Raw genomic sequence first — 12,127 nt, 5'->3', positions numbered from 1 at the left:
GAAGTTTTAAAGCCACCTTGAACTTGACCATTATTTTCTTCTTTTTTCAGACATCCCCAAGCCTCCAAGCAATATCATCCCAAGCAGAAACACAGACACATCAGTGGTCGTTACATGGGAGGAACCCAAAGATGCTAAAGAGCTGGTCGGGTACTACATAGAGTCAAGCATTGTTGGCTCTGGCAAGTGGGAGCCTTGCAACAACAACCCTGTGAAGGGCACGAGGTAACCACATTATGTCAGGAGGTGGGACTGGGGTTCTGACGCTGGAGTCGCAGGGGCTGCAGAAAAGAAACACAGCCATGGACCCAAACAGCAGCACAAACATCCAACGCAGGGAGATTATTGAAAACATTATGCTCTGAGTGTCCAAAAGAATTCAAAATTGAATGTGTCTATGGCCATACATTTGAAGAAAGGATTACTAGTGACATTGCTGCTGCTAAGTCGCTTCAGTCGTGTCCGACTCTGTGCGACCCCATAGACGGCAGCTCACCAGGCTCCCGTCCCTGGGATTCTCCAGGCAAGAACACTGGAGTGGGTTGCCATTTCCTTCTCCAATGCATGAAAGTGAAAAGTGAAAGTGAAGTCGCTCAGTTGTGTCTGACTCTTAGCAACCCCATGGACTGCAGCCTACCAGGCTCCTCCATCCATGGGATTTTCCAGGCAAGAGTACTGGAGTGGGGTGCCATTGCCTTCTCCGACTAGTGACATTAAACATTTAGAAACCCACAATGGCAGCTATGATAAGAAGTCATTTCATAGCTCTTTTCTGATTCTCGCACTTAAGACTGTGTATCCTTTGAAACATTTTGTTCACTTTTAATATCCAATGTGATACTAGATTGCAAGGAATCTACGCTCTAGTAAACAAAAATTATCCAGACATTTTGTTTTATTTTTTTTTAATTCAAGTATAAGTAATCTACAACACTGTGTTAGTTCCAGGTGCACAATACAGTGATTCAGTATTTCTATCCATTACCAAATGATCTCCACAGTAAGTCTGAGTACCCACTGCCACCACTGCAAAGCTATTGCAGTATTATTGACTGTATTCCCCAGGCTATACATATCATCCCCATGACTTGTTTTTTAACTGGAAGTTTGTACCTCCTAATCCTCTTCACCTATTTCATCAACCCGCAACCCTGTTCCCCTCTGGCAACCACCTGTATCTAAGAGTATCTCTGTATCTCTGTATCTAAGAGTCTGTTTCTGTTTTGTTCTGTTTGTTCATGTTTTGTTTTTTAGATTCCACATAGAAGTGAAATGAAGTCGTACAGTATTTGTCTTTCTCTATTTGACTTATTTCACTTAGCATAATCCCTCTTAGGTTCATCCGTGCTGTAAGTGACAAGCCTCCATTCCTTTCTATGGTTGAGTAATATTCCATTGTATGTATATGCCACATGTTCTTTATTTATTCATTATCAGTGAAAACTTAGGTTGCTTTTATATCTTGGCTACTGTCAATAATGCTGCAGTTGAACATAGGGACACATGTATCTTTTCAAATTAGTGTTTCTGTTTTCTTCAGAAAAACACCCAGAAGTGGAACTGCTAGATGGGATGGTAGTTCTGGTTTTAATATTTTGAGGAACCTCCCTACTCTTTTACATATACCAATTTGCGTCCCGCCAACAGTGAGCATTCCTTCTCCTCCACATCCTTGACAAAACTTTTTGTTTCTTGTCTTTTTGAGAATATTCATCCTGACAGGTGTGAGGTGATAGCTCATTGTGGTTCTGATTTGCATTTCCCTTATGGTTACTGATGTTAAGCATCTTTTCACGTGCCTGTTGGCCATCTGTATGTCTTCTTTGGGAAAATGTCTATTCAGATCCTCTGCCCATTTTTTAATTGGGTTGATTGGGGAGGGTTTGATATTAAGTTTTATGAGTTCTTTGTATATTTTGGATATTAACCCCTTATCAGATGTATCATTTGCTCGTATCTCCTTCCATTCAGTAAATGGCCTTTTCGTTTTGTTGATAGTTTCCTTTGCTGTGCAAAAGCTTTTTCATTTGCTGTAGTCCCGTTTGTTTACTTTTCCTTTTGCTTTCCGTGCCTGAGGAGACAGATCCAAAAAAATGTTGTAAGACCATGGTCTAAAGGTACATGGCCTATGCTCTCTTATAGGACTTTCATGGTCTCAGGTCTTGCATTTAAGTCTAATCCATTTTGAGATTATTTTTGTGTATGATGTCAGAAAATAGTCCAGTTTGATATTTGTTCATGTAGCTGTCCAGTGTCATTAATTATGCCTGCATTTTAAATGAGCAGAAAAAAGTATTGGTATTGTATGAATTTTGAACATCAGAGGTAAATTCAGTGCTGAGGAAATACACACACACCAAAATAAAGACATTCAGAATACTTAGTGATCTTGTATCTAGTTCTAATGTAAGGAGGGTTTTTCTTTTTTCTCCTTGCTTTTGAATATTTTGCCAACCAGCTTTGTAAACTGATGATGAATTCGGGCCTACACCCAAATTCCGAGCCTCCTTTGCTTTAGGATCAATCTCAGGGGAGAATCCCCCCACCCCATTGTCAAGCAGGTTTGTTAGGCAGCTTCTGGCGTGGCCAATTCTATTCCAAGGATCCCCATAAGTCAAGTCATTCCTTTGCAGAACATGAGAGAATGAAGACAAACCAGTTAAGGGGAGAAGGCAGTATGTTTTGCAAGAGATTCATTTAACCTCTTTGTGCGTTTTGTGTTTACTCTGAGTTTCCTGCATTTTCCAGGGACTGTTTAGAAACTTTCATGGCAAGTAGGCACTGACTGCCTTTCCACAAATGGAGGGGAGCTGCTCAAGGGCTGACACCGTTTGTTGCCCATCTTCACAACCTAGCTCAGTGTCTGGAACACTGAAGCGCTTGCTAAATGTTTACTGAACTGAGCTGGCCTACACTATGCTGCTGCTGCTAAGTCGCTTCAGTCGTGTCGGACTCTATGCGACCCCATAGACGGCAGCCCACTAGGCTCCTCCGTCCCTGGGATTCTCCAGGCAAGAGGACTGGAGTGGGTTGCCATTGCCTTCTCCAGGCCTACACTATGGCTGCCTGTATTAAATATTTCAACTTGCTGATAGTGGCAGGGTCATCAGCAGGCTGTAGTTTCCTCTACTTACAGTCCTTAGGATGGATTAGAATGTTACTGTGATTCATGAAACAGGTTTTTTTATAGCCCTGATAACTATTAAGAAAGTGAGATTGTTTTATGTGTGAAACTGCCCATGGATTCACACCTCATTACTGAACCTTAAAATGTACATGACAATTCTCAAGTCAATTTTTCACCTAATTTTCAGATTCTAGTGTAATTTTTCAAGTAATTTTACCTTCCACGGCATGCAGGGAGGCAGCGAGTAGGCCTCTGTGACAAGGGGCAACCAATGCTTTAGAACTATAAATATAACCCTGAAATAATCATTAATAATGTTATTAATACCACCTATTATTTAGTCAGTGCTTCTTATATCCAGGGCCTATAATGGGTACTATTATACTTTTTAAAATTTATTTTTAATTTTTTATTGAAGTATAGTTGATTTATAATATTTCAGGTATATAGCAAAGTCATTCAGTTTATGTATAGATATAGATATTCTTTTCAAATTCTTTTCCATTATAGGTTGTTACAAGATATTCAATATAGTTCCTTTCGCTATTCAGTAGGACCTTGATATTAATCTATTTTATATATAGTAGTGTGTCTATTAATCCCTAATTTATTCCTTCCCCTGTACTATATATAATTTATGGTCAATCTTCACACAAGAATTGTGTGAAGGCATTATTATCTCCATTTTACTGATAAGTACACACAGGTTCAAAAAGGATAGGGTGTTTATTCAGGGGAAAACCAGGACTCCTCACTGTTTGACAGAGTGAGTTTAGAAAATTGCCTGAGATGCCTTCTTGTTTAAGGTACGTATGTTACCTGGATCTCTCTACATCCTTTTCTTCCTTTTGAAAAAATGAATGGTTTTCATAAAGCCAGATCATTCTGTTAAACTAACAGAATTTAGTTTAGTTCCCTAATTTTCCTCCTGGGAAACTTTAAAAAATTTTTCTTCCCTTTCAGATTTACTTGTCATGGATTGAAGACCGGTCAGAGTTATATTTTCCGGGTCAGAGCAGTTAACGCAGCTGGACTTAGTGAATATTCACAGAATTCAGAAGCAATTGAAGTAAAAGCTGCTATTGGTAAGTTCTTCATGCACAGCTTTACGGGTGCAGGGGGCGGGAATGATTTTTTTCTAAGTTACAACGAAAGATACCATCCCCTCCAGAGACTGTGTCAAGTTTCTAAGATGGCTCAATGATCCCATCCTCAGATGGTCATTGTCTCTGACTCCAGGCGACCTCTAATCTTCCACAGCTGTTCTTTTACAGATCTCCATCACTTATCCAGATTCTGTGCTTCTGTATAGTCTTTCCATCTTCATCAGCCCAAGTGTCCTCAGATATTCATTCCCATTGTGTGAAACTCCATTTTAACTTGGTGCTCCTCCTGGGAATACAGAGGGCCATCCAATCCCATGAGGTGGTGTATCACCCATAACCAGATCATCTCATACCTAAAAGCCATTCCATCTGCAGCAGAGCTTGGCTTGTTTTCAGTAACAGCACATTAACCTGCCTTCTATAAACTCTGCTAAAATTCGTGTAAGGCATGCGTGGTTGCTTAATCATATGTTTCATCTCTGCTGGCAAAGTAACCAACAGAATAAAACCAGTAATAAAGTAATTATATGTATGTATAATGATGTGCCTCCCAATCTTAAGGTGGGGAAGGAACCCAGGTAGTTCAAGCAATAAAAATGAAATCTGTGATACAGTAGCAAATATGTTTTGCTACTATATCACAGTACCCACTCCAGTGTTCTTGCCTGGAGAATCCCAGGGATGGGGGAGCCTGGTGGGCTGCCGTCTATGGGGTCACACAGATTCGGACACGACTGAAGTGACTTAGCAGCAGCAGCAGCAAATATGTAAATAGAAAGATTATTTAATACCAGTTGTCTTCAGTTAGCATCTCGTATTACTTTTTTTTTTTTTTGTCACAAGGCATGTGGGATCTTAATTCCCCAACCAGGGTTGGAACCAGTGCCCCCTGAAGTGGAAGCACAGAGTTTTAACCATTGGATCTCCAGGGAATTCCCCTGTATTACTTTTTAACATTCCCTATAATATGTTCGTATTATAAGGACATAGTTAACATGTTTCTTTGAGATTGGGAGGTACAGACCATTACTATATCAATAAGGTACATAACTCTAATTGTTACATAATCAAGATCTTTGTTTGTCTCTTGTGCACTCCCCCCACCCCCCATTCTGTTGAATAATGCAACTTATATCTCAAGAAATGTCTGAGAAGTGCTTGTTCTTATATTTACTTGGGTCCTGCAAATCCAAATGGTTCTTGTTCTGTCTCTGGTTTTTTGTTCTCATTTCTTCTTTTCCCAAAATATGGAGAAGTTGAAATGTTTCCTTGGTGTTAGTTATGTGAAATGTATGCTTTCCATATTTCTTGCAAATTCAGGTGATTTCCCTTAAACCAAGATTGTTTTTGTTCTGTGTGCGGTGCTAATGTTTTTCTCTTTTATTCTAAGCGCGATCTGTACTGCGTCCTGGCTCAAAGTGTTTCTGTTGTTATCTGGCAATTGTAGGGGGAGGAGTGTCTCCAGATGTGTGGCCTGAACTGAATGAGACACCTGGTGGACTAACAGACTCCAGGGGAGGCATGCATGACACCTCCCGGCCAACCTTTAAGAAAGATGCTTTGCTTGGTAGCAAACTTAACCAACCTTCACTACCCAATAGCGCTCACAACCTGGGCCAAACAGAAGTGAGTAAAGTAAGTGAAACAGTTCAGGAAGCGCTTTCCCTGCCATCAAAGAAAGCAGCCCTTGAGGGGAAAAGTAAGTCTGAGCCTCTGAGAAAGAAGAAGGACCTAGGTGAGCGCTGAAACAGTAAGAGCGTCTCATCTGTTCACATCAGCGTCCTCACGGCTCATTGTCCATATCACCGTCTTCCATCTGTGTTCACTTTCATCAGTGTTCATTCTTAATTTTATGTGTTTTCAGTTACCCATTTGTAATACCTTTGTTTAATGAGTCATAGAAGTAGTTTTCTGTGAACTTGGCTTTGACGCATAATTCATTGTGCTTAATGACAATAGAAATATTTAAAGGAATTTGGTTATTGAGTCCCTTCTAGCTTGTCAAATAGACACACCTTTGGCCTCATTTTGCTGAGAGTTAGAGATGAGAGCAGGGAAAATTCGATAATCGTAGCTTGTAAGAGGTCCTTCGAAATATCATTTTGGTAAATGGATAGGAAAAATATTTCACAAAGAACTGACATTTTATTAGGGTCATAGTTATTAACTTCTGTTATTTATCCTTAGGTTTTCAAATTACCTTCACATTTAATTCAAATAAACATAAGTAACGATATGTCTTTGAGTAGTCATGAAAAGTTTAACATGGTATTATAATCACATACCACTATATTCAATTATATATTATTCATATTCCCAGAACTAAGACTATTTACCAGTAAGATTAATTACCTAACCAGAAGTAAAATAGAAAGACTAATTATCAGTAATCAGATTTTTTTATCAAGGTATTTGGTGCTTGTGGTTTATATATTCTAAGAGACAATGTTTCTCTTATTGAATAAAAAAGAATTAATTAGTATATACTGATAAATTGTAACATGCCTCTCACCCATCCCCTATACCTACCTCACCTCTAACTTCTGTAACCTCTGCTTTTTTGACACCTTTATTTACCCCTTTAACTCAAGATGAGATGGGGTGAACTCATTTGAGAATTCATATTCAACACTGCTCTGAAACAGAGAAAGAGAAAAAGTTTTTAAATGCAGTGAATGCAGGAGGTTGGTGATGGGAGGGAGAGAGGGAAAATGTGTTTTGTTTTGTTTTTTTAATCTTTATTGTTCTGAGAATCTTTTTGAATAAGAATGAGATGGTTCCTATCTCTGGTAACCCACATAAATACTCAGAAAATTCTTTCTAATGTTACTGCATATCGAGTGGATTTCTTTTCACCAACCACCCTCTCTTTTTTATCAGAAAAACCGTATTTTCAGTAGTTGAGAGAAAGTTCTATCAGCAAAGCCACATAAATGAAGGGAAACTTTTAAAATAGTATCCAAATATTTTCCTGACTAAGCACTAATAAACATAGTGATAGCTATGTAGTATTTCATGCCATCTGAATAATAATCCAATATCAGGTTTAAAATAATGGAGTCTAAGAGAAGAATCACATGGAAGAATGTTCTTGGTTTAAGAAAAAAAATTAATGCTGAATTTAGCTGAGCTTCAGAATATGATTTTTCCTGTGTATAGACAGAACTTATATAGTTGTAAGGTCTCACATAGATGTATGTGTCTCAGAGGTAAAATGCTAGCTGTTTGGAAATATATGGAAATTCTTAATAAATGAATCAAGGCAGAAATTGATATACATATGCCATTTTTCTTAGGGAGCAAATAAAAACAAAGCTACATAAAAAAATGAAAATATCTTACATTTTCATGCTATTGTTTTAGGAATGAAGAGATAGTATGTACCTCTGTCCTAAAATTTAGAGTTGAGATACATAAGGCAAGATGAAAACTAAGCAGTAAAAATATATAAAGTATTATTTAAAATATATATATATATATATCTTGGGGAAATATTTCTTCATATGGGGAATGCATCATTCTTCAGAATATTGTTAGTTTTTTCAGGATCTTGTTAGAAACACTAACATTTTGCTGTTAATGTTTCAAAGCTTCTTTCTCCTTGGGAATGAAGGGGGCAGGTTCTTTTGTCTTTGGAATAATAACTGTGGTGCAGGTTTTACTGTGTGTCAGTTTTCTTCCTTGAGCATCAAATGGACACCAAGTTGCTCGCTGGTATTACGTTTTAGTTTTACATTCAAGAACTAGTGCCCTCCCACACGGCATCAGTGGTGCCATCAGTGAGACGGTTTGATGGGCGTAGAATCACAGAAGCAGTTCTGTCCACTCACAAGCTCTTCATGTTACAACAGCACCACCATCTCCACCCTGTGACATCACTTGTCTCGAAAGTTTTCGTGACTCAATGGTTCTTGGATGGAAGCAGCCAGATAAGACTGGAGGGGCTGAAATTACGGGCTATTATGTGAACTATCGTGAAGTAATCGACGGGGTACCAGGAAGATGGAGAGAAGCCAACATCAAAGCCATCAGTGATGAGGCATATAAGGTAAGTGTGTGGCCTTCTGTGGGCTTCCCAAGTGGTACTAGTGGTAAAGAATTGCCAATGCAGGATACGTATAAGAGACGCAGGTTTTATGGAGGCTTCACTACATAGACTCGATTGATTAAACCATTGGCCATTGGTGTATGAACTTAATCTCCAGCCCATCTTCCCTCTACAGAGGTCCAGAGGTCTGGGATGAGGCTGAAAGTTCCCACCCTCTAAGTACATGATTATGGGCCCTGGCAGTCAGGCCCCATCTTTAGATGCTTTTCTAAAGTCACCTCATTAACACAGTAAAAGATGTTTGTCACTCTCATCACTTGGGAAATTCCAAGTGTTTTAGGAGCTCTGTGCCAGGAATGGAGACAAAAGACAAAAACATGTATTTCTTATATAAATTGCAGTATCATAGGATAATCTATCTCCTTTTTGATTAACTCAACACCAACTGATTAGTAATCTTAATTACATATGAAATGTATCTCCTCCTTTGCCATTTGATGCAACACAATCACAGGACTGATATTCCAATACCCCTGCCCTGTTCTGTTGCCCAGAAGCAAGTCTCAGGTTTCACCTACATTCACGAGGAGATTACAAGAAGGGTGTGACTCACTGGGGATCATCCTAGAGTATGTCCAACGCATACTCTAAATAAATGCAATGTTGAAACAAACCTGAAACCTTCACTCTCTGTGATGCTGTCCATGTTGCAGATTAGCAACCTGAAGGAGAACATGGTGTATCAGTTCCAAGTGGCGGCCATAAACATCGCTGGGTTGGGGGCGCCCTCAGCAGTAAGCCCCAGCTTCAAATGTGAAGAATGGACCATTGCTGTTCCAGGTAACTCGGGGAGACCGTGTCTCAGCACTGAGGCTCAGAGCTTCTTCCAATGGATCCTACAATTTGGAACTAAATTTAAGTGCTACATAGCTTCTAAGGGAGACAAGTTCTCTCGGCCCCTCATGTTCATGTAAAATATTTTTACAAATCTATTAATAGGAACCAATATAAAACTGAGTATAAATTTCTTATATTCCAGATAAATCCTAGAGTCCCCATAGCTCAGCCTCTGTATGGAGTAAGATGGACAGAAGCACACACGTTGAATGCTACTTAATTATTCAACAGAAATACCCATCTTTGCTTCTGCTTCTTAAAGACCACTGAAAGACATTCAATTCACACATCCCCACTACATTTCTCTAAAGCGTCTTCCTGCACTCCTGAGTTGTCACACATTCTCTTAATGCTCTGGAGCCTCTCATTTATCAATCTCTGGCGATCCCCTTCCCCAGACCCAGCCCCTATGGCCTCCTTCCTGTTTTCTCCTCCTCCCTGGCTCCCAACTCTTCACTGTACACACGGAGGACCCAATGTGCCTGCCTAGGACTTAAGTCCTGCCTTGATCCTCTTAAATCTTTTACTTACCTCCCCAGCCCTGTCTCCCTATGTCAACTTTTCCCCATCTCTGCATCACAACAAAGATCCTGGAAATACTCTACTTTGGAGGTTGTCATAGAGGATGGTTGGTTGAAAAAAATAGGGAGAAGCCAGAAACATTCACCTATGCCTTTAACTCTTACACAGCTACAACAGTGAACAAATCTAAAGACTGGATACTAACTAATTTGTCAAGTCATTAAGAGTCAGACTGTGCTTAGTCACTCAGTCATGCCTGACTCTTTGCAACCCCATGGACTGCAGCCCATCAGGATCCTCTGTCCATGGGGGTTCTCCAGGCAAGAATACTGGAGTGGGTTGCCATGCCTTCCTCCAGGGGATCTTCCCAGCCCAGGGATCCAAACCAGATCTCCCGCATCGCAGGCGGATTCTTTACCGACTGAGCCACTAGCAAAGCCCAGAGTCAGACTAGCAACAATGTATTTGGTGGATGGTTTTATTCTGCTTCCAATATCACTAACTTCAAAGACCCAAATACTTTAGTGCCATAGAATGACTAAGCTCTCCCTTGGGTTCAATATTCAGCTTGTTTAATACCTGCTGTTCTGGTCAAGCTTCTAGATTTTACTGTCAGTTTACAGGAAATACAAAAGACAGAGGAACGTGTTAAATTACACCATGAAGATGCTAGCAGCAAGTCTAGACTGAGGGAACTCTGCAGGCAAATGACCTGATTTCCAAAACAAGTTAATTTCAACAGGAAAACCGGGATAAATGGAAAGCTTGCAGTTTCAGAGAGACTACAGAGATATGACAGCCTATTGCAATGTATTGGAGAAGGCAATGGCAACCCACTCCAGTACTCTTGCCTGGAAAATCCCATGGACAGAGGAGCCTGGTAGGCTGCAGTCCTGGGCACACTGGTTGGACCCAGTCTGCTCCCAGGGCCACCCTCTTCCTCTGGTGAAACCTTAGCACCCTTGGAGAACCATCTTTTTGCCTTAACTTAGCCAGTATCCATCTGCATCACATCTCTATCAAATGTGAATACAAAGATTACAAGAGAAACTCAAGAGAAGTTCAAGTGTTCACTCAGGTTCAGTAAATACAAGCGGTAAACACATTGCCTTTCCTAGCACTTTCTTGAAGCTGGTGCTATTTCTTAAGTTCTTTCTGCCTCCTACACAAAAGTAGGTCTGCTTTTAAATTCTTGCAATTCCTGAATAAAGTTAAAATGTGAATGACTAGAGACCAACAAATTCTGAGCAGACCTATGGAAAATGATCTGACAGAAAGCGATGTAGTTAGCAAAAGAAGTTGCAGGATGAGTGCTCCCAAATCAGAGAAGTGAATGGGGCAGTTCTCCATCCCCAAGACCTGTCTATTCCCAGATCCACCCTTGACTTACTGAGAAGTGTTGGGCAAATCATGAATCAAGAAAGCCTGATGACAGATGAGAGCATTTAGGACGTTTTGTTATCCCTTTGTTTTACAGATGAAGAAACAGATTCAGGTTAAATGATAATCAGGGGGTCACAAAGGCACCAAGTGGCAGTTAGGTTTGAGAGCTGGGTCTGCTAATTCTTAGACGTGGGGGTTAGGAAGCAGCAGCGCAGTGATCCTCGCCTGGAAAACAGGGCTTGGGCTACTGTTAGGATGGCTCCCTGGCTCCTGAGGATGACACAGGACAATGGTCATGGAAGCTATCTGCATAACAGAACATGCCGTGCCAGGGTAAGGTACTGGTGTTATTGTTCAAACCTGTTTCCACACCAGGCATCATCAGGAGACAAGGATGACTCATTGTGACTGTTAAGCCACTGGGTCAAGGGCCCAGGCAACATTGAGCAATCCCTAACAAAACCCCAAGGGATAGCACGATGGCGTTCGCACTTGTTGTTGGCTCTCAAGCCACCATGAGTCAGTTCAGGTGATTTTGATTGGTTGGTTAGAAATCACTTGTTATTTAAAAAAAAAAAAAAAAGGAAAACAAATAACTATATCACCTGCATAGCAGCTGACAGTCATGCGAAGACTCAGGTAATCACTGAGTAGCTGGGACTCTCCCAAGAGTGCAAAGAACACACACAGGGGATGTTTGATTTCCTTCCAGAACAGGTTGATCAAGTTCCTTGGCTTCCCCGAGCTTTCTGTTAGTTGTCTTAGGAATGGATGAGATGAAAGGATGTGAAGTGCCTAGTAAGGTTTAACACAGATTCAGGACCCATGGGATTGAATGTATTTGTTTTGGTGAAAGTTCTTTGTAACCACAAGCGTAGTTTGTTTTTACCCCTATATGAAATATATGCTTTATGGGTATCCTTCCAGTGGGGAGCTATTGTGCAATATATTTGTTTTTCTTTTTGAAAAAACGATTTATTTATTATTTTTGGCTGTGTTGGGCCTTCACTGCTGTGTGTAAGGGCTGTCTCTAGTTGTGGTGTG

At 40.3% G+C, this 12,127-nt stretch overlaps 1 protein-coding gene across 4 annotated transcripts in view; it reads left to right on the top strand.

Moving 5' to 3' along the window:
* MYOM1 (myomesin 1) overlaps positions 1-12,127 on the top strand; it is a 122,357-nt gene that overhangs the window by 62,289 nt on the left and 47,941 nt on the right. For 2 of the 4 annotated variants that reach the window (XR_015153912.1, XM_086373103.1), the window contains exons 16-20: positions 51-225; positions 4,091-4,212; positions 5,681-5,968; positions 8,085-8,281; positions 8,995-9,121. Coding sequence is in view for 2 of the 4 variants with exons in the window: in XM_086373103.1 (XP_086229229.1) it covers positions 51-225; positions 4,091-4,212; positions 5,681-5,968; positions 8,085-8,281; positions 8,995-9,121 (909 nt within the window). In the remaining 2 variants the exon portion in view is untranslated. The remainder of the gene's footprint in view (positions 1-50; positions 226-4,090; positions 4,213-5,680; positions 5,969-8,084; positions 8,282-8,994; positions 9,122-12,127) is intronic. The other 2 variants (XR_015153913.1, XM_086373104.1) reach the window with 2 other exon arrangements.

This window comes from Bos grunniens, chromosome 24, assembly GCF_055505025.1.
Source record: "Bos grunniens cultivar Pamir isolate PY7600 chromosome 24, Bosgru_T2T1.0, whole genome shotgun sequence".
Classification (NCBI taxonomy): Eukaryota; Metazoa; Chordata; class Mammalia; order Artiodactyla; family Bovidae; genus Bos; species Bos grunniens.
The sequence above is the reverse complement of the archived record's forward strand: the minus strand, read 5'-3'. Positions and strand labels throughout refer to the sequence as shown.